The sequence below is a fragment of the Sinocyclocheilus grahami genome, unplaced genomic scaffold (assembly GCF_001515645.1).
Source record: "Sinocyclocheilus grahami isolate Dianchi unplaced genomic scaffold, SAMN03320097.WGS_v1.1 scaffold31.1, whole genome shotgun sequence".
Classification (NCBI taxonomy): Eukaryota; Metazoa; Chordata; class Actinopteri; order Cypriniformes; family Cyprinidae; genus Sinocyclocheilus; species Sinocyclocheilus grahami.
In genome coordinates, this window is record NW_015505210.1 from 2404860 (window position 1) to 2431630 (window position 26771).

At 38.0% G+C, this 26771-nt stretch overlaps 2 protein-coding genes across 4 annotated transcripts; both read left to right on the plus strand.

Moving 5' to 3' along the window:
* Positions 1 to 3454: 3454 nt before the first annotated feature.
* On the plus strand, positions 3455 to 8969 carry LOC107575979 (carbohydrate sulfotransferase 8-like). Its single transcript, XM_016262273.1, has 4 exons — positions 3455 to 3503; positions 4148 to 4188; positions 7399 to 7656; positions 8157 to 8969. Exons 1-4 carry the CDS (start codon positions 3455 to 3457, stop codon positions 8967 to 8969), a joined length of 1161 nt encoding a protein of 386 aa, XP_016117759.1.
* A 4260-nt stretch (positions 8970 to 13229) lies between these two features.
* LOC107574235 (BTB/POZ domain-containing protein kctd15-like) lies at positions 13230 to 26338 on the plus strand. 3 transcript variants are annotated; one of them, XM_016260704.1, is made up of 5 exons: positions 13230 to 13287; positions 15856 to 16031; positions 17043 to 17187; positions 21018 to 21323; positions 25840 to 26338. In XM_016260704.1, exons 2-5 carry the CDS (start codon positions 15868 to 15870, stop codon positions 25996 to 25998), a joined length of 774 nt encoding a protein of 257 aa, XP_016116190.1. In that variant the 5' UTR covers positions 13230 to 13287; positions 15856 to 15867; the 3' UTR covers positions 25999 to 26338. The 3 variants fall into 3 exon arrangements, with proteins under 3 accessions (XP_016116190.1, XP_016116177.1, XP_016116182.1); XM_016260691.1 differs by lacking the exon at positions 13230 to 13287 and adding an exon at positions 13645 to 13822; XM_016260696.1 differs by lacking the exon at positions 13230 to 13287 and adding an exon at positions 13925 to 14126.
* Positions 26339 to 26771: the final 433 nt, after the last annotated feature.

Below are 26771 nucleotides of genomic sequence, written 5' to 3' on the forward strand. Positions count from 1 at the left end.
CTTAGTGGTTGGACACATGATACCTTGCTGCCCTCCAACTGTTAAACAACAGTCCAATGTATTAGTATCTAGAAAGTAAGGTATATAATGATGAAATGTTTGAAATTGAAATGACATTTTGTTTGCGTTTTTATTTTGTGCACTGTTTACTTGCAGGGACTAACTAGACCATGCTAACCAGACAAACCTTGACCCCCTTGGCTGCTATTTGAGCATAAACCGTGCTTCTCTGTCAAATAAGTAACATCTCATCCTGCTGGTGACTGTTACCATGTTTATGACATATTGATTTGATTTTGTGGAAAGCTGCACTGCGGTAAACAAAGAGCTCCTGCATTAGATGTGACAGGAACTCTGCTTGCTTTTGTTGTTCTCTGCCTCTTCAGATGTCTGTTGTATAACTCTATATGTATACAGCTGCACTCAAGCATCAGTGAAGGAGTATCTTTATACATATCAATAGTATGTGGCATAAAACAACTCAAAATGTTGTTTCATATGATGGTTAGCTGCTTCTAGTGTTTGGAAATGTTATCTTTAAAAGTAGTTATATTATAGCACTTTTTTCTAATAAAAGTAACTAATTATGTTACATTTTATGAAACTTTACAAGTTTTTATTGTTAACTATTAAAATTTGTTTTCATTAATTGAAATGAAGGTGAAATAAGATACACTGTAATCTACAGTATATATAAATATTTAAAAACGTAAATGTAAATTAGAAATGTTGCAAATAACATAAGTTTTAGTTGAAAATTACTGAAAAATAAACTGAAATAAAAAACTCAATAAAATTATTTATAAAAAACAAACACTAATAATTTTTTTTTTAATTTTAAGATTTCTTGTTCTAATAAAATATGCTTGATATTTTGCCATGTAATTTTAGTTTGTTTAGTTAGTTTTAACTAAATTAAAATGGAAAACTAACTAAAACTAAAATGGCATCTAATTTTAATTACCGAAAACAGCATTTTAATTGACAAGAAAGTGGAAAATGACACTAAATATTTCAACATTTCTACATTTTAGATTTTCCTAGAAAGAATACCACTCCACATATTACTTCCAAAAAGTCATTTGTTTACATTACAAGTAGCGTGTTACAATAGCCCTCAACACTCTTTTTTTCAGTTTCTTTTATAAAAACAACTTTACTAAAGACAAGCGGGTCCTAGAGTGTTCTAGTAGATCAGACGGTGGTGGGACCAGTGAGAGTCCCTCGTTCCATGTTTCTGCTCTCTTCCCGGGATTTGAGTTATTCATAAGCTGTGAAGTCATCGGGAGCAAGGCTGTCTGCAGTGCTCCATTACTGCCAGCTCCCACCGTGCAGCAGCTTCACCTCATGTTGTTTAGCTCGGCCGTCTTTGACGAGACTCTGATCTAATAGACCTGAGTGATCTGCCAGTGGCAGCAGGAGGGAGACGCATAGTGGCAAAGACATTAGCTGTTTACAGGGATCGTCTGTTATCTTTCACACAATATCTCCTGCCTTCGCCTTTCCTCCCTGTCTCACCTCCTCCCACTCAAGTGAGCGATCTTGCAGACCCATAGAGCGTGAAGAGAATTGCTTGCAGTTGGGTCAACGCACAAGTCTGTGTATCCGTGCGAGATTATAGTATCTTTTCATCTTATCTTTCATACTGTGCTGCTTGATATTCATTTTATAACTTTACAACAGAACTCTGAGACCTCTGAATTGTAGCAATTTCATTTGTAAATGAGCAATACTGAGGAATAATAAGCTTTTTAGTTAAATGAGATCTCTGCACTCAACAGAAATTCCAAACATCTATTTAACAGAGCTATATATGACTTTTCAAAGAAATTAACAATTGGGAAGTCTTTATATAATTTACATTTAAAATAAAAATATGAACAGAAATGAGAAAAAAATAACAAATTTGCATAACAAATTTGAAATAATGCATTTTCATAAGCCACCCAGGAAATAGGTTAATTTTGAGAATATCTGAATGTATTGAAATATTTTCGAATATTTTGTTGTAGTATTTGTAAAAGAATAACGGCTTGTTGAGAGAATGCAGTTTTTTAAATGTTGTTTTTAACTGTTTTTCTATGTGCTAAATAACCTTTTTTTTCATTGTAATAACATGCACCAATGACTCATTCACAATAAGACATGCATTAAAGGGGTGGTTCACTGATTTTTTTCTAGGCTTGATTGTGTTTATGGGGTGCAGTCTAACATGTGTTAATGCTTCGTTTTAAAAAAAAAAACGTATTATTTTTCACATAATTTACCTTTATTCCACACCGCTCTGTCCCTTCTCTGAGATACGGGCTGATAATTTCCTTCTTTTATGAAGCCCCTCCCTCAGAAATAGGCGATGGACTCTGATTGGTTAGCTAGCCCAGTGTGTTGTGATTGACTAAACCGCCTCTAGTGCGTCTAAGCGTCCCGCCCCTCACCCCAGTGGCATGTGCTCCGGTTGTATTGTAAACAACAGCGTCGTTAATACCGCTTATCAGTTTGAGCTCGATTGAGAAGCAGAGGATATTATTGAAGAGGATCGTGCAGAACCTGTGCAAGCATGGTTTGTAATGGTAGGCCTATGTTTTTTGTTTGTTGTTGTCTCATACTTTTAGATACGCTGTTATTTGTAAATGCTACTGCTTATACTGCTTTTAATATACGGTTTTATCCTGATTAAAGCTTCTACATTACGGCAACTGCAAACGCGTCCATGTTTAACGGTTCTCATAGCTATGTGAAAATAAGTGTATAATTGGAACAGTTCATTGTTGGAGCTGAGCTGAATGTGTGTGTGTGAGAGAGAGAGAGAAAGAGAGAGATGCAGAGCAGGGAACACGAGGATGTGAATCCATTGTGAATCCATTAGAATAGTTAGAAGACAGAATCACAATTCATATATGAATAGATTTTTACGTGCACCTCTAGTTTATATACTATATAAATATATGTATATAGAGAGATATAGAGAAGAGGAAGTTTATATACTTCCTCTTCTCTAAAGCAGCGCAGCATGGCTTCGCCCCCTTTGCTGCCTTTTCCCGAGGGCGGGGTTTATCTGGGTTTGTTACATCACGACCCCGGGAAGTAATTCGTTGTAGTCCCTACCAGCTGTTTTTGTAGGCATTAAACTGCCAGAATTTTAAAAGACGATATCTCCGTTTGCCTTGAAATTCGTAACTTTGCAGATATTGTTTATGCTCAAACAGCAACATTAGACACTAACGTTAAAAAAGTGAAATCGCAATGAACCACCCCTTTAAGAAAGTAAATACACTCTTAAAAATAAAGGTTCCACTGATGGTTCCATGAAGAACCTTTAACATCCACAACATTTCCATTGCATAAAAGTTTCTTTATAGTGGGAAATGGTTCTTGAGATTGTTTATTTTTTTTATTTTATGTAGGAACAGATTACAGTAGAAAAAAACCTTGCTGGGGGAAAAAACAAACAAACATGGCATCTCCTCAAACACAGGCATCTCCTCAAACTCTTCTCCTAGCCTGTAAATAACCTGCTCTAGCTCTCAAACCCATGTCAGAGCAGTGCCTGCAATGAATCTATCAACCAAAAGTATCATGCATGGCTTTGGCATCTAATCGATCAGTGTCAAAGCATTGAGACGTCTCTGCCAGAGCTGCAAAGTCTGATTCAGTATGACTCAGGCCATCTTCCAATCTCATTCCCCATTAAGAAGGCATATACTTTGGACTTCAGACTTTTCCCATAGTGAATACTAACGAATATGTTTCTGAATATCTTTGGACACACACTTCTGTTCATTCACAATAACCTTTGATGTCAAGATGATGTTTGTCAGGCTGCTGGGAGACCATCTGGAGCTGCTGCAAGCAGTGGCACATAAACATTAGCAATCGACCACAGGAGTCAACCTCCCTCCGTCCACCCGCCCTTTCTCTAAACTAAACACAAGCAAGGACACCACTTCACTGAGCCATATGCTCCTTTATTTCAGAACATTAGGGTGGACTGAGGCTTTCAGTATAACTTCTTGTTGGTTGCGTTTTGAATGTAAGCAGCTCACTGAAAATTCCTGAACCCAGAAGTTCACTTTCATGGTACTTGGGTTGTAAAAATGTATCAGATTGAAATGTCATCCTAACGATCCCTCTCTTTCTTTTCCCTCAGGTGCAAAGGTCATATTCTCCCAAGTACAGGCCATAAGAAAGGTAAGCCTATTCATCTGAACGATCACAGGGTTTTGCTTCAAAAACCTGCTTCACATCATGTGCTACGGCCGCTGGAATTATTGTGCATTGGCACCACTTGGTGGCTGACATTGGAGAGACAAGACTTTAAAACCCCAACCTTCCCTTCTATTTATAGAACCAATAAAATAGTTATTTCCTGTGTTGACATTTTTTTAAACATGGCCTGTACTTTACATATTTTAGCCCTGTGGACTTTTAGAAACTAAACTCTTAAAATACACTTTTCACAGTCTCACTAGTTTATTTAATTAACAATGATTTGCCTTTTGTAAAGGCACAATATGTAAGTTTTCGCCACTAATTTTAGTCACATTTTCAAAACAATAACAAAGGCGAAGATTGATGATGCTATGAAGGAGAGGGAAACGATGGGAGATGTCTTTTTCACCATCCAGAGATGTCCGAATCATGTTCATGGATGTAATGAATTAATTGTTTTATTACCTGTACCTTCCATATTCAAACAGCAAATAAATTATACAGAGAAAGCAAGCAAAGAATATTTACATTGTCAAGGAACAGTATGACTGACTTCAGTCTAGCACAAGTTTAAGCACTCTCAAAAAACTCCCATTATAATCAGTAAAGCTCTCTATACACTGTTTGATGAATGAATCTCCTACTTGCATCATACGTACATCTGCAGTTTGTTGTTTATGATGAGGGAATTCGCGAGAGATCAGAATTCAGTCAGCGAGCACGCACAATGAACAAAACAACTGGTGTTTCAGCGATGACTCATCTGAACGCCTCTGATTAGCCATTGCATTCATTAGCTCAACAGAATCGTGTGTGATTGGTTGTAATGCACAACACTGTAAAATCGCGTAAAAAAAGAATCATGGTGCAACATTGAGCAGATCAAAATTTAATGCTGCAGTCAACACTTTTCATTTTCATTTTATTCGCGACAGCAGTAATGGATTTAGTTTAACAGTACTACAGCATTTTTGTCCACGTGTGTTGCCATAGTTTCTACAAGCAGAAACCGATAGCGTGGATATTATGCCATTGATAGGCGACAATGAACAGGGACGAGCCATTATTTAAAATAGGAATTTCTCTGGATTTACAAATCCTTGGGAACTTTTGGGATAATATAGGTACACAACTGCATGAAATATATAACACTGAGCAAGTGGTTTTTGGATATTTTATTACGAAAATCTTACATATTGTGCCTTTAATTTGTCTTCTAAAAGTATCCAGTAGAGAATTCTGAATGAAAGTTAAACAAATTCCCTCCACACATCATATTGTGTATTTGACAAAACATTGTGTGGAAATGACATTTTTTACTTTGAAATAAAATGGTAATTTCATCAGTTGGTATCCTAAATACACACAATTAAATAATATTTTCACACTTTTTGCAAACAACTGTGGGTCGGCTGAAATTTAAAGTGATATGATACTTACTAAATACTTTTAAAATAATGTCTGGGTCTGGTACAAAGGCAAAACTAAAAACTATTTGAAAAGTAGCAAATAAATAAACAAATAAATAATCCAAATCGGTATGAATGAATCTCCTACTTGCATCATACGTACATCTGCAGTTTGTTGTTTATGATGAGGGAATTCGCGAGAGATCAGAATTCAGTCAGCGAGCACGCACAATGAACAAAACAACTGGTGTTTCAGCGATGACTCATCTGAACGCCTCTGATTAGCCATTGCATTCATTAGCTCAACAGAATCGTGTGTGATTGGTTGTAATGCACAACACTGTAAAATCGCGTAAAAAAAGAATCATGGTGCAACATTGAGCAGATCAAAATTTAATGCTGCAGTCAACACTTTTCATTTTCATTTTATTCGCGACAGCAGTAATGGATTTAGTTTAACAGTACTACAGCATTTTTGTCCACGTGTGTTGCCATAGTTTCTACAAGCAGAAACCGATAGCGTGGATATTATGCCATTGATAGGCGACAATGAACAGGGACGAGCCATTATTTAAAATAGGAATTTCTCTGGATTTACAAATCCTTGGGAACTTTTGGGATAATATAGGTACACAACTGCATGAAATATATAACACTGAGCAAGTGGTTTTTGGATATTTTATTACGAAAATCTTACATATTGTGCCTTTAATTTGTCTTCTAAAAGTATCCAGTAGAGAATTCTGAATGAAAGTTAAACAAATTCCCTCCACACATCATATTGTGTATTTGACAAAACATTGTGTGGAAATGACATTTTTTACTTTGAAATAAAATGGTAATTTCATCAGTTGGTATCCTAAATACACACAATTAAATAATATTTTCACACTTTTTGCAAACAACTGTGGGTCGGCTGAAATTTTTATTTAAAGTGATATGATACTTACTAAATACTTTTAAAATAATGTCTGGGTCTGGTACAAAGGCAAAACTAAAAACTATTTGAAAAGTAGCAAATAAATAAACAAAAAAATAATCCAAATCGGTTTAAATAGGAAATTCATATAACAAAAGTAAAAAAGTTAGTCTTAATAAAAATCAACCTGTTACATAAATACCCTTGTGAAAAAGAAGCAAACTTTAGTATTTTAAAAAGAGTACTTACTATGGGAGTAATTAATACTTTAAAATAATATAACTAATTGTGAACTTAATGTAATGTTTTTGAACGCTTAATTGTGTTAATTGAAATCGAAAGATAATGTACTATAGTTTAAATATATATTAAATGCAATTAGATCAACTCGAGAGTTCTTTAAAGAATTTATTTTTAACTAAAATATACTTTAATGTAATTTCTATTGATACTTGTCATGTATTTACACATTTGCAATGAAGTTGAATTAAAAAATTATAATCAAGTACTTTGCATGTGCTTTAATATGTTTTAACATCGTAATTAGTGTACTCCTTTAAAGCATGAAAATGATTATTAAATCAATTATTTAAAATGTTTTTTAAAGTAAAGGTTATTACAAAGTGTACTTTTTAAAAATGCACTTAAGTGTAAGAAACATAGTGATGAAAATGTACGCTCTAAATAAACTTAAGTGGCCTTTTGTTTAATTAATATATATATTTTTTAACTTTTAGGATTTGAAGTACACTGCAAATGCACTTTCAGTGCAATTATGCGCACTGCTTTTTCACAAGGCTGTGCCTAAATTTGAAAAGACACTATTATTGATGCTGACTACTCTTATTCTCTAAATTGCAGCAACCATGTCCTTATTGTCCTGACAATGACAAACAGTCTGATCTAGCAGAAGACAACTTTCCTAGACCTGCGCAACCAGTGCAGCTTCCAGTCTCCCCATGGGTCCAGCATTCTTCTCTAATCAACCCCAGATACATCACTGCTGCCCATGTCACAAAGAGCCACCGTAAACTCCTCCTCAAGAGTGGCCCGCTTGTCCAGCAGCTTAATGCTGACCCTCCTGGCCAGATCAAAGAGAACCCAGAGCAAATGACTCAGGTGCAGCAGTCCCGTCAGAGACTTATGAGGGAGGTCTGTGCCAAATACACAAGCGGAACCACCAAACAGACTATAACCCGCATACATGTGTCCCGTATCTTTGTGGAGGACAAGCACAAACTCCTCTACTGTGAGGTGCCCAAGGCGGGTTGCTCCAACTGGAAGAGGGTGCTCATGGTGCTTCAAGGTCTCGCTTCTTCCACTGGAGAGATCCAACATGACGAGGTCCATTATGGGAATCACCTTAAGCGTCTAGACTCATTTGATCAAAAGGACATCATTCAGACAACTTTCCTAGACCTGCGCAACCAGTGCAGCTTCCAGTCTTCCCATGGGTCCAGCATTCTTCTCTAATCAACCCCAGATACATCACTGCTGCCCATGTCACAAAGAGCCACCGTAAACTCCTCCTCAAGAGTGGCCCGCTTGTCCAGCAGCTTAATGCTGACCCTCCTGGCCAGATCAAAGAGAACCCAGAGCAAATGACTCAGGTGCAGCAGTCCCGTCAGAGACTTATGAGGGAGGTCTGTGCCAAATACACAAGCGGAACCACCAAACAGACTATAACCCGCATACATGTGTCCCGTATCTTTGTGGAGGACAAGCACAAACTCCTCTACTGTGAGGTGCCCAAGGCGGGTTGCTCCAACTGGAAGAGGGTGCTCATGGTGCTTCAAGGTCTCGCTTCTTCCACTGGAGAGATCCAACATGACGAGGTGCATTATGGGAATCACCTTAAGCGTCTAGACTCATTTGATCAAAAGGACATCATTCATCATCTGAAGACCTACACCAAAGTCCTCTTCCTGAGGGAACCTTTCGAAAGGCTAGTGTCTGCTTTTCGGGACAAGTTTGAGAGTCCAAACTCGTACTACCACCCAGTGTTTGGGAAGCCCATCATCTCAAAATACCGCAGCAATGCAACACAGTACGCTTTACGCACGGGAGCAGGTGTGACCTTCAAGGAATTCATCCAGTATTTGTTAGATGTGCATCGGCCGGTTGGCATGGACATCCACTGGGAGCCTGTAGGACATCTTTGCAGCCCTTGCCTGCTGGACTATGATTTCATTGGGAAATTTGAGACTCTGGAGGAAGAAGCCAATTTCCTTTTGAGAAGCATCGGTGCTCCTAGCAATTTAACATTCCCTAGTTTTAAAGACAGGAACCCTAATGCAGAAAGGACATCTTTGGAAATTACAAAAAGATATTTTGCACAACTAAACGTGACAGAGAGACAAAGGACGTATGACTTTTACTATATGGACTATCTGATGTTCAACTACTCCAAACCATTTAAAGATTTACACTGAAGCTTTTACAGTAATCTTATGAACTTTCTGTGGGCCTGGTGTTCACATTTTGTCCTAGTGAGGTTATTTTATTACTTTAAAATGTTTTTGTTTATTTGTTAACGAATTTCAATGTGAAATATTAATCACACTCTATATTTATCTCTGCAGGCTGGTCCTTGCGTTTATCTTATTTACAAAACTTATTCAATTCTATTCAGTAAGAAACCCCTTAATGGAACAATCTGCCCCAAAATTTAAAATTGGACATGATTTACTCACTCTTCATGTCGTTCCAAACCTGCGTGAAGTGAACAAATAACAAAATATTTTGAAGAATGTTGCAGCTGTTTTTGTAAATGCAATGAAAGTCAATAGGGTCCAAAACAACGATGGACAAAAACAAAAGACATTTTTCAGAATATCTTCTTTTGTGTTCCACAGGTTTGGAATGACATGAAGGTGAGTAAATGGTGTCAGAATTTTAATTTTTGGGTGAACTGTCCCTTTGTTGTGTGTGATTTGTTTTCTCAGACTGCCAAGAATGAATAGTCTGTACTAAGAGCGTCTAAAATGTAGCATAATGGTATTTATTAGTGTCAAAGGAAAGTGATTCAAGTCCAGCTGTAAGTATCACTTTACTCAATATACCATTGTAGGGTTGCCAACCGTCCCGTATTAGCCGGGACGTCCCATATTTTGGGCCTAATTGATTTGTCCCGTATGTGACTTCCCTTGTCCTGTTTTTTGACTGCTACGCTGATCTAACCACTGACTGATACAACAGCAGCGGTGCTGATCACTTGAGAATGATCACCGATACCTGTCATCATCCAATCACAGCCCCCCTCACGCAGTATACGTTAAGTAAATCAGAAATCGTGAACATAACTGTTCGAGGAAGGCTGCACAATCTTCTGCCGGCTGGTCGCTCCCGCCTCACAGCAAGCGGCGCTCACACTAACACCAATTCTGTCCGGGTTTTCACTTTAGTAAATCAGTTTTGGTGAATACAAACTACGTGATTATTTTTCACGAGTCCAACATCCCGCCGCGCAAGAGACGTGATCAGTAAGGGAAGTCGTCTTTCACTATTGTAATGTTGTTAAATAGAGAAAAACATTTTATATTTAAGTAACTAATAGCATAATTATTAACCTTGGACCTTATTCTTGAAACACAAATTTACCAATAAAAAGGTGTCAAGCACCAAAAGCAGCCCATATTAAATCTATAAGCTGTCTTTAATTGAAAAATACGCATTTACATGCATACATATGTGTGTGTGTGTGTATGTATAGCCTACACGGTCACTCATCCGACAATCCCCCCCCTCCCCAATCCGTATGGTGATTGTCCTGTATTTTCATTTTCTGAAGTTGGCAACCCTGTACCATTGCGAAACATTTTCAATGACCTGCTACACCCTTGCCTTACTTTCAAATTTCTCATATTACAACGTTTTCTGTATATCAATAAATGTAAGCACAATATTTTAATGTTAGTTAGATGACATCTCTGTTATTACCTTCTTTATTGTTATAATGACAAATCAAAATTCCAGTCATTTCTAGGACTCGGTCACTATAGACATGTACAGGACACTCATAACAACCTCTTTCGCCCTTTGTTTGAAGGTTAGTTCCATATTTTTTGTTTGTTATCCAACTTATTTTTCATTGTGGAGGTAAGCTACTTCCTGTGAATGTGCAATTCTTTAGATTCATTATTGATAAGTAACCAGAAGAATGACAAAGTGCAGTAAACGGTAAAGCTCTTTACGTGACAAACCAGTGTGTTCGTGATTATTATAGTACATTAAAAATAATATGATAACAAATATAAACTTTCAAAATCAAGTAGCATAGCGGACTGTTTTTGCACCGTTAAATAGTTAGAAGTGGATGATACCGGAAGCCTCATCCATTCAAAATAAAAATGGCCGCCCCCGCTCGTACTTTAAAAATAAAAGTAGAAGTGATGCAACCTATTACTACAGGATGCACAGGAATAGTTACTTCTGAAAATGACCTGAGGATTTTTTTTCCTGTCGGAGGCATCAAGATAATATGCAGTTACATAAAGATTTTAAAATGATTTCAATCATGTATATATATTATTTTTCTGCCACTTTATCCCAGTATTGGAAACAAAAGCAGCAACCCCCCTCATGCAGCAGTCAAAACTGCTGTTGATCTTTACATCTTGTCCTCCCACTCCAATAAGTCCTCTGCTGCCTGGAGCAACTGCGGGTTTTTTAGCTCCACCCCCTCGTTACCCCCTCCTTATCTCACAGGGCCTGGGGCTTTGACATCCTGTTCTCTCTCACAATCTACAGACTCAAAGGCCACATCAAATCAGCTACCATTTGTCACGTGGAAGACAGAACAAAAAAAAAATCCGCATTTTTCTTTCTTCAGCACAAAAATCACATTTAAAAAGGAGGGGGTAAGAGAAAAATTAGTCTCTCCGTATGATTGGGTTTTGGAATGGAAGGAGCTGGAGGCAAGAGAAAAAGCTCTGAACTTTTAGAAATTAAGTTATTACAAAAAGACTCTGGAAAATCTAATTACCAAAAGAAGTGTAGTCAAAATGCAACAGCATCAAAAATGTTTCAAGTTGTTTCAGGTGAGAAGATGAGATGTTTGACGTTGCAAGTCATGTCCAGCAGATGGCGCCGTGGTTTAATAAGGGACACAGGCATCATCGGAAAATAACTTTCAAAAGGGAATAGGCTATGTAGATTTATTTATGCATTCATGAATGTTGCACAGGTATTACATCTGTCTCTTGGCAAAACAGTGGCTCATGCCTCCAAATGTGTAATAATTCATCGTACTAGAAATACATACACTTAAAAAATAAGCGGTTACATAATTTAAATAATATGATTTAAATTTTAACACTATAATTTAAATACTATTAGTGGTTATGCGATATTATAACAATGTTAATATTAATGTTAATAAAGTCCTATGGATCACTGATACGAAATTAGTTCATGTGAATTGTGAAAGTTTTAGCTGCTATTGATTTACCAGGACGCTTTTGTTTCTCTGTCTTCAGGCTGTTATATTGAATATAAACACAACTGCAAGACCAGGGATAGTAAGTGTAACTCAGATATTATAGTTTGTTGGCATGATGCACATCATTGGGATAACCATTACTCCCCTCATCTCTCTGTAAATTAAGGAAATGAAGTGCAGGCGCTCGAGGCAACATTCTAAGCTATTTAAATCTTTAAATTTACATCTTCCTCCAGCGTCAAGTAATTGAACTAACTCCGGGCTTGTTCCTTTAATTGGACAAAAATGTCTTGTCTTTCTCTGATGTGGGAAACTAATTTCAGCCAAAGGCGAGAAAAATTCGGTTGTTAAGTCCAAATAATTTGCAACATATTCGAGTATACAAACAGATTTGCTTTGCAGTGTTTTCACTCCAGAATGTGGGCTTTTATGTGGACGGTGATAACATTAGCTCTGTGCCAAAAGATTACTGAAGGTAATTGGAAAATACATTTTAAAATTCAAATTTGTGACAAGAAAATTAAGGGTTCTATCATTTTTTCCCCTTTGCACAACTAAAAACTGAAATGAAATATATTGCTAGTTAGTTATTTATTTATGGAAATCTGAATTCATAATTTGTTCTCTGTTCGTAGGTTGTTTGACTTCCCAGCAAGTACAACTGTGTTTAAACGCGTTTTTAGGTCATGGACCATTTTTTAACCTTTCGTTTAAATGTACAAGTGCCCAACGCGTCGTCAGCGTTTGGTGTGTTTAGTTTTGGTCGTAAACATGGGTTATATTGACGTCTGACGTTATACTGAAGTTTGAAGTCCCCTTACCCTTAGCTTTTCAGACCGTTACTAATAGGCCTACGTTTTATTTCAGGTAGGCCTACTTTATTTGTGTCCTGTTTTAGGTGGCGTTTTCATGCTGTCACCTAATTGCAACTAAAAGGAAACGTTTTGGAAATGTTGTAAAAACGTTCTTTTTTATTGGCTGCGTTTAGTTTGGTCACTGGTTGGCGCCAGATGTCAAGGTACAGAACATTTGAACGAGAATGGGAACAATATTACAGTGGTCTTAAAACTGTCAAGTATCCTTTTTGTAACAATGTTTTCAGCACAATGAGCCTGTCTTCCACCTGAAAGCTGTGTGCCATGGCAGACATCTCTATCTAGCCGCGCGCGAAACATTGAAATGGCGCGTTTGGCTCGAGGCGGTTGTGTGGGCGCCTTTTGCAGAGGCACAGAGCATATCGACATACGTCTCATTTAGTTTTCATGGCCAGCAGAACATTATAAGAACGCTGTGAGAAACATTAAACCAAAGTAAGACGATATATTCTTTTATGCCCGTAAGAATCTCTGGAAAAGAAATGTAAATAAAAAGACGGGGGGGTCATAGCGTATGTAATGCCGTTTAAAACAAAAGATTGTTTCTCTTTTGCTCGATGAAGGTTTATCAGACATGCACACAGGTGACCTAGTAAACCGTTTTCCCCGTACATGTTGTTCAGACGCGGCAAGTAGATGAATAAATGACGATAAATGCGATTAAACGCATATATACGCATACTTCCAAATGTGAATAGCAAGATCAAATGGTGTTCTTGTAACTCGCCCCAGCTCAGGCAGGGTTGAGCTAATTGTAGCCTAATCCTGCCCCGGGGCGTTTGGAGAGCCTTGAGCAAGAATTCTTGTTCAGCTGTCCTGTTATTCGGGCTGGAACGCTGTGCCTTCAACGCACTCTCACGCTTCAACAAAAAAGGAGCAAGAAAGAAAAAAACGCGAGGCTAAGACACGCCACGATCGATCTCATGTTTTAAAGAGGGCTGAAGATACATTTACAGCTATGTCTTCCAAGGTAAGGACGCAGCCTCGACTGACTCCTCTGTGTAGCTTTTGTGGAAAGTGTCAATAGCAGTCTATGGTCTGTGTTTTAAGCGAGCCTTTAAAGCCACAGCGACCTATATAGCGCTGCGTTTGCACCGGCGTTAGATTTCGCTGGATTCTGAAGGGAATTGTCGCCGGATTCTGTACGAAGAGCTCTTGGAGTGCCGAGAAAATATCACGAAAAAGTTCTTTCTAAAGGACGAGCAACCTTCACCAGAGACAGTCTGCTAGAATCCTCCACAGATTGCGTCGGACATCCTAAAATGTTTGAAACGGTACGGTGGATTCTGTCAAATTCTCGAATGTTTCTCTAGCGCATCTTTGCATTCGTTCTCAGTGTGTGTCGTGCTTTTGCAGTTTTAGATCAGGGAGGGCTGATTTGAGCATACAACGAGAGGTCAGAGCGCTACTGTATGCCCATTGCGTACAGGAAGTGCGGTACAGAGAGTTGTAGGGCTATTTCACGCACTCCAGGGACCTGGCGCAGTTTTTGACAACACAAACTATTATTTCTGACTTTGATGTTTGATGTACTCTTTGATTATATCTCATTTTGCACTCTAAACCTCTGTCGCTTCCGACCTAGTACAACTAATATATATATATATAACAGGGCAATTTCGAGACGGACATCACTCAAACTAATGATAACGTGCACTTACTAACTGAGTGAGATGTTGATTCAAACCGCTTTGACGGATTCATTGTTCATTCAGTGAAGGATCGTCAGGCTGATTTTAAGTTATGAGTCTTTTTGAGTGATTCATTAAAAGAACCGGCTCATACGAGTCACTTGTTCGTTATGTGACTGGGCTGCTAGTATAATTGTACGTTTGCTTTTCGGATTTTACAAGAAATATATGATTTCTTGTCATTATTTCTCGGAACTCGGTATTTTAATGTCATCAAATGCAATTCAGACGAATGAACACTCACAACTCCGGTAAAATATTATTTATTTAGCCGTGGCGCACTGATTGATTTTTTTAATATTGTGAAAAGTGGGGCAGTTCTACCCAGGCCCCAAATCCTATGTGTATATATATATATATATACTCCTCATAATATTTCAGTTTTTTTTTGTCTTTTACAACATATTTTAAAACTTTACTATAGCCAAACCAGTGACCAGTTAAATTTGTGAGATTTGATTTTAAATCTAACGGCTAGACATAAGATTCATCATCCTATACAGGAGTAGTCTCTGATGTACACCATTGGGCACACATTGCTTCAGGCATTGTGCCTCTGGAAATGGGACTTTAACCATCTGTTTAGACAGAATTGTTCGTTACTCCAAAGTCCAAACAAGTCGATTCATGCCACAATAGCAGTCAAGCATCATAGTCCCTATGGTTTTAATGTAAAGAGCTGTAATTATTAAGGAGAGGACAATGAGATCAAATATTTGAATGAAGCATCATTTAGAACCTTTACCACGAATTAAAACTTTATTATGACGCAGCATCATTTAGATTTTGATATTTGACCTTGTGGGAGTAAAAGTCTTATTTACTCTCATTTTTGGCTTCAATTCAAAATGTCGATTCATTTGCTCTCAGAAACTTTTGAAGAACTGAAAAGCTGTTGGTGAAGAGGTGTTTTGCGTCTCACACATTCGCCCAATATTTTTAATTAGGAGTTTACACTTTTTCCCTCTCTTTCCCTGGAGGTAGACACCTACAGTACTAGGATCCATCCCTCTCTCTCTCGCTCTCTTTCTCTCCCTCTCTCCCTCTCTCCCTCTCTCCCTTTCGTGCTCGCTAATAAGCATCACTCCATTTCTCCCCTCCGGTTCTATGAAAAAAGGAGAGGAAAAAAACGGCAGGCAAATTTTCTTAATTAGACTTGGGTGCTAATTCTTAAGGTAAAAACGCAATTTAAGGGAAGATGTAAAAGTGATCTCCTGCGTGCTTGCAGGCCAGAATCGCACCTTAGATCTCGGAGATTGAAGGGGAGAGGGGAACCAGAAGCTGTTTATTTGATACTGTGCTGTTTGTGCAGGAGGGAAGGAGCATGTCTCGGCTGTCTTTGACCCGGTCCCCAGTGTCTCCTCTGGCCGCTCAGGGCATCCCACTGCCGGCTCAGCTGACTAAAGCAAACGCTCCAGTCCACATTGACGTAGGCGGGCACATGTACACCAGCAGTCTGGCCACCCTCACCAAATACCCAGACTCCAGGTAAGACCAGTTGTGATTTGACGCTGACCGTTTTTGGGGTTTACTATGACTTATGTTGCCGTAAAACTATGTGTCATAGTCGTGTTGAGCTGTCGTGAGAAGTTCATAATTTTTGCCTTTGTAACAGTTATGTAAGTGCATATTTAAGTGTTAAACTAATGAATTTACATATAAATAGGGCGATACATTCAAATGCTCTACTTTTAAATGACTTAAAGCTCTGTTTTTTTGTGATCAAAAGCCACTTGTAGAGTCATGCAATTCCTACCTGCTGCATCCATCCCAACCGTTATCTACGGAGGTTAGAGACGTACATGTGTGTGTGTGCAAGATGGGAAAAAAGTGAGAGCTTTGCCACATCTGTTCAGGTTAACAGAGAACGTGGCTCGCTCTGATTTATTAATGGATATGGAGCGAGAGAGCAACGGGAAGGAGGGAGGAGAGGAAAATGGGGGGAGGGGGAAAAGCAGGCAGCATTTTAATTGCTTTTTGGAGGGGAAAAAAAAGAGAGGCTGAGATGAAAAACTAAGATTGCCTAAAGCTATATGGTGAAATTCTAACTGGGGGAACGGCAAGACCATATGAGAAAAGGACCACCCGAGGCACAAAAGGGGGAATTGGTTTTCTTATTAAATGTTTTGCATCGGTTTCCAGAATGAGAGAGAGAAAGAAAGAACGGAAGAATGAAATAGGATGAGAGAATGAAATAAGAACATTTTGCAAAGATCAAGTCGATTTATCCAAAGAACAGAAATAGCATACGACATAATTCCAAATGCCTGACCCCATTTCAGCAATTAAATCAGGTTAAATAATCAACTTATACGTTTGCCGTTAAACTTATTTCAAATGTAAAATGTGAAGAGAAAGCAGTTTTTAGAGAATATCTTTTACAATGTGACATGATATGAGCAAAATCATTCTTAATGTAGTGTAGTGCTTGCATAGAACTTTTAAAACAAAATGCTTTTTTAAAATGAAAAATCATTGATTTACATTTTTTCCCTCCAGAATCAGTCGCCTGTTCAACGGCATAGAACCGATTGTTTTGGACAGTCTGAAGCAGCATTATTTTATCGACAGAGATGGAGAGATATTCCGCTATATCCTGAGCTACCTGAGAACCATCAAACTGCTTCTTCCTGACGACTTCAAGGTAACGTGCACATACCCAGTGTCTCTTCAGCAGGTCAGAACTTTCATTTAGTTCTTCTTTTAGCATCACGTCAATAGCCTTACGCTATTAAAGGACCCAGACAGAACCTCACAGCAGGTTTATTCAATTTCCATGTGTTTGGAATTATCTTAAGCTTTATGTCTCAAATATCCCTGGATGCTTGTTGAATTCTTCAATTATCATTTTCCAAGGCTTCAAACAACTTAACCTGTTTGCTGGCAAAGACATCTTGGCAATTCTTTGCATTTTGATACAAAACTTTCCACATTAGCCAAGCACATTTATAGCCAAATAAAATAAAAGAACAAATAATAACATAAAAAAATAGAATAAAACAGAACCATAAAGTCTAAGGTGAAATTTAAAGTTGGATTCAAAATAGTGTGAAATATAATTTCTGACTTCATGCACATAGCTGAGAGAGTTTTCTTCAATATCAGCACATAAGTTGGTGAAGTATTATGCCCGCCTCAGTGAAAAATCAGATGGGTAAAGGTATTTGTGTCAATGGGATTAATTAGGGTGAGACTAGTCATTTGCGCCTCAGGCTCGTGGCTAGCTTTTCTCTACTGTGCGTGGCCGTTTGATAACAGAACATTAAATATGTAACTGCACTTCATTACATCCCATTATACTTAACTTTTCACACTTTACCCATCAACACACTTTACGTGCCCTGACTTGCAAGAGTGGGAAAACTCAATGACTACATGAGCTGGTCACTGTTGGGTTTGAGGCCTATAAACTTTCACACTTATTACCCTTTCTTTTTCATCCAGAGCCTAAGATGCTGTAAAGAACCACTGAATATTTTCAGATGAAGCTGTACATAAGCGAATGATGCATGTTGTCAGATGCAGCAGCACCTCCTGTGAGAGGTGACGGGATACATTTGATCTCCTCCCAGATGTCTGTTACGTTTGTGAATTCATTAGACTCAACTTATTGACCTAATTGACAACATTTTTGTTCTTCTAGAAGAGTTTACACTTGAAAACAGTGTAGCGCATCTAGCTTCATTTGTCCATATGGATATGGCCTAAAGACAAAATTCACTCTTCTGTGGGCTGTTGCTTTTACATTCTCTTTCCCAACAGTGAGTCACAGAAGAAGCCCTGTTAAAACATACCCAGCATTCACTGCAGACCTGGGAAAGAAGCACAGCTTGTTTTTCTTTGAATTAGCAAGAGCCCGAAGGCCTGAGGTCTCTGTATCCATGTTGTCAGCACCAGTATGGGCTAAAGAAAGGAACATAGGGAATAAAGAGAGAGAGAAAGAAGAGAGGCTGAGGGAGGGGTGTGGGTAAGAAAACAACTCCTTTTCTTGTGGTAATTGTAAAAGAGCGTTGTGTCTGAAATGGTCGGTGCTATTGTTCTCTGTGGCGTAGCCTGCAGTGGAATGAGTAGGCTTTACAGGGTGGGGATGAAGAGCCGGCAGGGTCGAGATCACAGCTATCTCTCACGGCCACGAGGAAATAGGCCATCAGGCGCAGAACCAAAGAATGCTGTAGAGTTTTGAGCAGAAATGGCTTTCAGGCCTCATGTTTGGGGTCTGAGAGACCCCAAGGCCGTTTTAATATCTCGCAAAACATTAACATTGAAGTATCAGGTTAACGCTTCATGACGTTTCCTAATCTAATGAGAAATGGCAAATTTTGAGCTTGATAACATCCATCAAACTTCCTGCATGACAAAATGTACCTCACTATTTGGACTTTCAAGAGCCCAGGTATATTTCAAATCATTAGAAAAATTTTCAGAAAATCTTTTTTTTTTTTTTTTCCACAAAAGTGTTTGCTTTAATAATATCAAACCTTAATATCAATATATATATATATATATATAGAGAGAGAGAGAGAGAAAGAGAGAGTTTATGTATTGTTTATATATATATAATCTTCACCTTTTTCATCCCCTCCCTATTCATTTTATTAAATAATATATAATATATTATGTATGTTTTGTTTTGTCATATTTAATAGTTTTTTTTTTTTAAATGTCTATATATTGTTTTTATTCATTTTGATTTATTTTAGTCTATTTAGTTTTGGTTATTTTAGTACCTCAAGTTAAACAAACTTGATGTTGTCTTGGCAATTAGCTGAATTTGTATATATATTAGTGCTGTCAAACGATTAATCGCCATTAATCGCATCCAATTTGTTTATGTATGTATGTATGCTGTTTATATTTATTATGTATAAATAAATACACACACATGCATGTATATATTTCAGAAATATATATGTTATGTTTATATATTAAATATATTTATTTATAATATAAATTTTAAGATTATAAACATAAACATGTAAATATGTTCAATATATATATATACTGTATGTGTGTGTACTAATATGTACATAATAAATATACACAGAACACACACACATATATTATGCAAACAAAAACTTTTATTTTGTATGTGCGTTTGACAGCACTAATATATATAATTTTTTTTTTTTCTCAAGTAACAGAAATGTTTTTATGGTTTTAGTTTTACTTTAGTTAACAATAATACAAAAATAGGTTGAATTCAGGTAAAGTGGGACACTTTTTGGCATTGTTATGACTGAAAAAAATGTCCCCTTCAACCTGAATTAATGAGTAAACAATTGTTTTAAAATTTAGAAACACAGTATGAACAGAACATAAGGGTTTAATATTTAGATGTTTTTATTTAAATTAGACCTGTAGTATTGGTAAAAGTAAATATAAGAAAAGCTTGCATGCAGTATAACACAAGTGGTAACACCACTAACTTTGGTTTATCATTCATTTTCCTCAATATATGCCCATACCACCATGTTTACATGGAAAAATGGAAATATTTTCATTTTTGCAGTGATTGTAATGGTGGGACTGAGGCATGTTGCCATCTGGTTTAGTGGTGAATGAAAGGCGAGTGTAAGTGGGGTAAATGTGCTGTAGGGTGAAGGACGCCTCAGGCAGAGGCTGCAATCTGTGCTGTCCAACCAGATAGTCTGTGAGTGAGGGGAGAGCTGGGGGGCTTAACAAACCCACCCCTTGTCCTGGTCCTGGCTAAAGATGGGTCAGATGGGCAAAATTGCTCCATGTGTTGGTCTGGGTTCATGCTCAATGCTAAACGACGTGTGCTTTGAAACACAATATTCAATCATCATGTGGTGTTGAATTTCTTCTTTCATTTTCTGATATTATTAGCCCATCATATCTTTCCTAGTGGAAAATGTAAATCTAAAAATCTCTTTAGTGATGGAGCAGCAATGGAAAATAACTCAGTAATCACTCAGTAGTCAATTTTTTGTTTGTTTCTATTCTTTCATTTGGTTGTTTGTTCGCTCGGTCATTCATTTGGTTGATGGGTTGTTTGTGCATTTGTTTGCTCACTTGGTGGTTTGTTTGTTTGCCCATTCATTCATTCATTTATTTGGTGGTTTGTTTGCTCATTCGTTCACTCACTTGGTTGTTTGTTTGTGTCCTTGTTCGTTCATTCGCTCAGTGGGTTGTTTTTCAGTCATTTGTTTGTTTCAGTAATTTTTGGTCTGCTTGTTCATTCATTCGCTCAATAGCTGGTTAATTTTCCAAGTTTGTTCATTCATTAATTTGTCTGTACATTTGTTTGTTTTCTTATTTGTTCATTTGCTCAGTGGGTTGTTGATTTATTTGTTCATTCATTCATGTATTTGTGCATTTTCTTTGTCTACTTGTTCATTCATATACTCCATGGTTGGGTCTGTTTGTCTGCTCATTCAATCATTTGCTGGATGGGTTGTTTGTTTCTTCTTTTCTTTCCGTGCATACATTCACATCCATGTGTTGTTCCTGCAGGAGTTCCAGCTGCTTTACGAGGAGGCTCGGTATTACCAGCTGACGCCCATGGTGAAAGAGCTGGAGCGCTGGAAACAGGACCGGGAGCAGCGGCGGGCGGCTCAGCCCTGTGAGTGCCTGGTGGTGCGGGTGACCCCTGACCTGGGCGAGAGGATTGCCATCAGTGGGGACAAGGCCCTCATAGAGGAGATTTTCCCAGAGACAGGGGATGTCATGTGCAATTCAGTCAATGCCGGCTGGAACCAGGACCCAACCCACGTTATTCGCTTTCCACTGAATGGCTATTGCAGGCTCAACTCTGTGCAGGTACAGCAGTCATTGAGTAATACTGAAACAATATTTGATGGTCATCATCACTGACTAATACACTACCGTTCAAAAGTTGGGGGTCGGAAAGATTTTAAAAATATTTTTGAAAGAAGTCTTTTATGCTCATCGTGGCTGCATTTATTTGACCAAAAATACAGTAACTATTATTACAATTTAAAATAATTGTTTTCTATTTCATTATATTTTAAAATGTAACATTCCTGTGATGGCAAAGCTGAATTTTCAGCAGTTATTATTCCAGTATTTAGTGTCACATAATCCTTCAGAAACATTTCTTATTATCATCTATGTTTAAAACTAGCTGCTTCATAGTTTTGTGGAAACTGATTTTTTTTTTTCAGGAAGCTTTGATAAGTAGAAAGTTCAAAAGAACAGCATTTATTTGATATAATATAATAAATATCTTTACTGTTACTCATAATTAATTTAATGGATCCTGGCTGAATAAATATATCAGTTCTTTCAAATAAAAAATAAAAAAAACAAAAAATCTTAATGACCCCAAACTTTTAAACCATAGTACATACTTGGGCGAATCCAGAGGAAACTACAAAATTACAATTACAAGAATGTAATGTTGCAATAAAGCGTATAAGTAAAATATCCAGACACATTATGGTAATGAAGATTTGGGAGGAAAATGTGATTGTCATGAAAATAATGTCACAATGAAAATGTTTATATATATATATTGTTATTGTTTTTGGAGTAAATTGTGGACCTGGGCATGTTTTTTTCTTGAGATTCACCTATTTGTGTGTAGTTTTAATCACATTTGACAAGTGTAGTCCAGGCACAATGAACCACAATGCTCGAATTGGAAATGGAAATGCTGGTTTGAACCTGGACTGCAACATCTAAATCCCAAAAAATGGTCAAAAAGCTCTAAATTAATTTACAATTTTAATTTAATTAAACATTTAAATATTGACATTACATCATTTTAAATTAATTAAGACTGTCAATCACTTTTGCCATATCAATGAGCCTATTATAAAGCATTTGCTCAAGTTTACAATTTTGACTTGGACTTTGGCTGTGCTGATGTGTCTCGGAGGGAGCTCGACTGCTGCCTGCCAACCAGAAGAGATGTGAGAGGGTGCAAGATGTAGTAGGCAGGTGTGGATGAAGGTGTGGCTTCACAGCTGCAGAGGTGCAGTTATGCCCCATGTCATCTTCTCACATACTTCACGATTTGGCTGTTTGAAAGGTGCTAAAATAGACACACATCCTGGCGTACACACAGACACATCCACATACATACGTTTTATAATGTCCGGTACCTTGAATCCTGGAGGCGATGCTAATGTGGGGAATATGTAGTCATGAAACCGAGAAGAGAAGAGAGGGAAATGATATGCATAATTTATTTTTAACTCGTCCTTAAGACAAATCTCTCTGTTTGAAAAAGTGCTCCAACATTTCTGTGCCTGAAGCATTTTAAACACACATGCTACATTTTTAATACTGTACTTTGGTTTCTTTGAACAACCTAAACTGGTTTACGCTACTTTTTTACACACGCCTAATTGACTTACTGTATAACTAATTAGTGTGTCTGATAACACTTATTTTTCCCCCACTTTTGCGCACTTAACTGACTGAATCATGCGGGTGGATTTTTTGAAGTGAGTCTTTGTCACACATCTCGGGTGTTCACGAAAACCCACGTATGAAATATGAGAAGATAGATCAGAGAGGACTGACAAGAGGATGAGAGATATGGAAAAAGACAGAGTGAGGGAGCCAGTTTGTTGCCAAGAAATTGTAGCCTTTTACTGTAAGAAAGTTAGTAAGTGATGCAACCATCAGCGCAGTGAGTGTAATGTCAAAATCATAAGCCTTCAGATATCAATGCCTGAATACTTGAGAGGCTTGTGACACTATAATATAGAGTGTCACAAGCCTCTCAAGTATAAAAGCTTCTGTCTTACTAAAGACAGAATGAACATATCTAGCTAGAGTCTATATATGTTCATTCTGTCTTTAGTAAGAACTCTAGATATGGATGTATTTTATGAAAGGAATGGATTAAATACAAATTAAAGGTATATTTCACCCAGATTTCACTCTGGAATAGAATATATTTTGAATACAGTTTTTGACCATACAATGAAAGTCAATGGGGTCCAAAACAACATTGAACTCATTAAATGGTCAGCATTCATGGAGGCATTTTCCAAAATCATCTTTTCTTCATGAGGGGGGTAAATTATAAACTTTTTTTAAAACATTTTTTGGTGGACTATCTCTTTAAGACAAATTTTCGAAATCCAATGGAAAAAGTTTGAAACAATTTGTGTATTAAAACTCGCTTCTGTAACACTGATGCAACAGAAACCTTACACAAGACTTAATGCCGATATATGTTCTTGAAAAGAGCAATCTTTCTTTGTGCACGGTAGGCCCTTGAATCATCTGCCGATTTCTTTCATACCTCATCTGTGCGTAAGTCGTAAGAAGTGTTCATTTCCTCTACAAGTTTCTCCGCAGCCTCAACTTCCAAAGTGAGGATAAGGGTGGACATTTTTTCTCAGGCCCTGTGCAGTTCAACTGATTCCCTCGTCTATTTTTTTTTTTTTGCAGAGGGACTTTTATCTGGCTCTGTAGCCCCGAGCCAGAACTTTCATTTTCATGTGAAGCACACTTGAAAGAAGTGCAGGAGTAAGTGAATACTCAAGGCTGCATGTATTGAATTTCAAAAAAATCTACAAGCACTCCAACAGATAAAACATTTCGTTGGCTTTTTGCGGCGGTGGGAATGACAGCGACAGCGGTCGCCCAGAGACGGCTCTCTGTGAGGGATCTCTGACAGTAGCAGAGATTGTGTGCATTGGGTTTGTAATGAAAGCGCCGGGCAGCTTCAGTGTGGGCTGTCAGTGGGGGAGCCTATTCTCATTTGACTCCGCATCAAACCCCTGTAAACAGCCCAGGGGATGTCTCGCTCCTTCTCATCCCGGGTGGATGGTCTGGAGTGAGAAACGTCTGAGGGTAATGCAAGCGTGAAGTTGTTGATAGCACTGTTACTGAGATTGCACATTTTAAATGCGTCTTGATGCAACTATGTGAAGTGCTGATAGAGTGGCATAAATAGGAGTTTACTTCCAAAAAACTCATACTGAGTTTCTCATATTCAACAGAGAACTCAAAATAGACAAAAATTCCCCTGGTTTCTTTTAGGTCACAGAGAGACTGTCGTCTTAATGTAATTATCAGAAGTGCTGATGGAGCAGCATAAATGGGAGTTTATTTTATGGAAATTTCATCTTAAAATCTCTAAAAGAAAAACTCCCCTGGTTTCTCTTAGGTCCTGGAGAAATGGTGCCAGAAAGGGTTGCCATCTTGATGCAATTATGTAAAGAGTAGCATAAATAATTTATTCCAAAAACTCCAAAGTTTCTCAGATTTAAAGGTGCAGTAAGCGATTTCTGAGAAACGCAGTTGAAAGTGGATCAGACCGAGCACCAAAACACACTTGTAGCCAATCACCAGTAAGGGGTGTGTCCAGTAGTGATGGGGGAGGTGCCTGTGTTGAATAGCATGTTCAGAAATTTGGGGGCGGAGGCAAGATAGGGGTGTGATTCTTTTGGGCAGGGGTGTGTTTGTTTTGGTGATTTCAAATATCAACAGCATTTCTCAGAAATCGCTTACTGCACCTTTAACAGAACTTCTCTAAATAATAAAAATGCCCCTGGTTTGTCCTGGAGCGACAGTTTCAACATGGAATTTGTCTTGATGCAACTATGAAGCTCTGACAGAGTGGCAAAAATCATACTGAATTTCTCATATTCAATGGAGAACTTGAGCTGAAATGCTGAGAAAAAATGTCCCCTGGTTTCTCTTAGGTCCTAGAGAGACTGTTGCAAAAGGTGTCGTCTTGATGCAATTATGCAAACTTATTTGAAGTGCTGACACGAGTAGCACAGACAGGAGTTTATTTTATGGAAAGCTTCATCTCAAAGTACTAAAAAACTCCCCTGGTTTCATCTAGGTCCTGGAGAGACTGTTGCAAATGGTTTCAGTCTGGAGCCGTCTTGATTTATTTATGTGAAGTGCTAATATAGATCCATAAATAGGAGTTTAGTTCATTTATTTTATGGAAAGCTTCATCTCAAAATATTAGAAAAATCCCCTGGTCTCATTTAGGTCCTGGAGAGACTTTTTCTTAAAGGGTTCAGCATTCTATCTGTCGATGCAACTATATGAATTGCTTATAGAGCAGCATAAATTTAAAAACTCATTGTCCCTGGTTTCTCCTTGGTCCTGTAGGGACTGTTTCAAAAGGGTTCGGTATGGTGATGTCTTGTCAGAATTAGGTGTAGTACTGATACTGAGGTTCTCATATTGTGTGGAAAAGTTCTCAAAATACTAAAAAATGGCCCTGGTTTCTCATAGGTTCTCGAGAGATTGTTGGTGTACTAATTCAACTATACGAAGTACTGAGTTTCTTATATTACAACAATATACTAAAAATGTCCCTGGTTTCTCCTAGGTTCTGGAGAGACTGTTCCAAAAAGGCTTCAGCATGGTGGCATCGTGCGGCGGGGGTGTGGACTCCTCCCAGTTCAGCGAATACATCTTGAGTCGGGAAGACAGACGGTGTCAGACCAGCCACACACCCATCAGGATAAAACAGGAGCCTCTGGACTAGCCGGCTCTTGCACCAACCACAAACACCTCAGTCTGCTGTCAAAAGAAAAAATAATGCCAGTAGACAAATAGAAGACTTAATTTGCAAGAAGAGTTTGCTTCAACTCTTCAGACTCCAAGAGGACTGAAATCTTAGTAAATGTATGAGTAATTTCATCACCGACCCCAAATCTGCCCCAAAAGATGCTTTACAAACCCAAACGATTCACAGGATGGCTTTTCAGCTGAACTTTCAGTTGAACTTTTTAGCCATTTCTTTGGCTCGAGTCATGAAAAATGCATTCACTGATCTATATTTCCACAGTACAGATCCATATCATAAAGTCGCCATTGTATGTGCGTAGAAGAGCGAAAAAAGAGGGACTCTACAAGGAAGTTGCGTTCATGGCGAGAGCACCTTCCGGCTAGAACGCTTCTAAATGATGCAGCAGTCTGATCTCCAAGCTCCCGGGCGAAATTAACCACAAAATACAAAGTCTGTCCTCTGATCCATTTTTAATCTAGATATCTAATGTTCTCATTTTCCAGTCTCATCTATGTAAATCAGTTCTTTTATGACCTACAGGTTTATTGCTGTTGTCTCGCTACATGAAGGATACGAGAGCAGTTCTCAGAAGTCATTTGGTTGTAAGTGCGGTCTGGAGTTGGCCGCACTGACGCTTTGACTTGAGGCTACATGGCGGCTAAAGCAGACGGTCTGGTAATGCATTCAGTGCTGGGCAGAGAGGATTTTTGTTTGAGCATGTCTAAAGGGAAACCTGGACTCATGTGGGA

Coding starts and splice junctions, on each gene's coding strand:
- LOC107575979 (XM_016262273.1), top strand. CDS start 3,455: ATGGCATCTCCTCAAACACAGGCATCTCCTCAAACTCTTCTCCTAGCC. Junction 3,504..4,147: donor TCAAACTCTTCTCCTAGCCT/GTAAATAACCTG, acceptor CTTTTCCCTCAG/GTGCAAAGGTCATATTCTCC. Junction 7,657..8,156: donor ACCCAGAGCAAATGACTCAG/GTGCAGCAGTCC, acceptor CAGGTGCAGCAG/TCCCGTCAGAGACTTATGAG.
- LOC107574235 (XM_016260691.1), top strand. Junction 16,032..17,042: donor ACCAAATACCCAGACTCCAG/GTAAGACCAGTT, acceptor TTTTCCCTCCAG/AATCAGTCGCCTGTTCAACG. Junction 17,188..21,017: donor TTCTTCCTGACGACTTCAAG/GTAACGTGCACA, acceptor TTGTTCCTGCAG/GAGTTCCAGCTGCTTTACGA.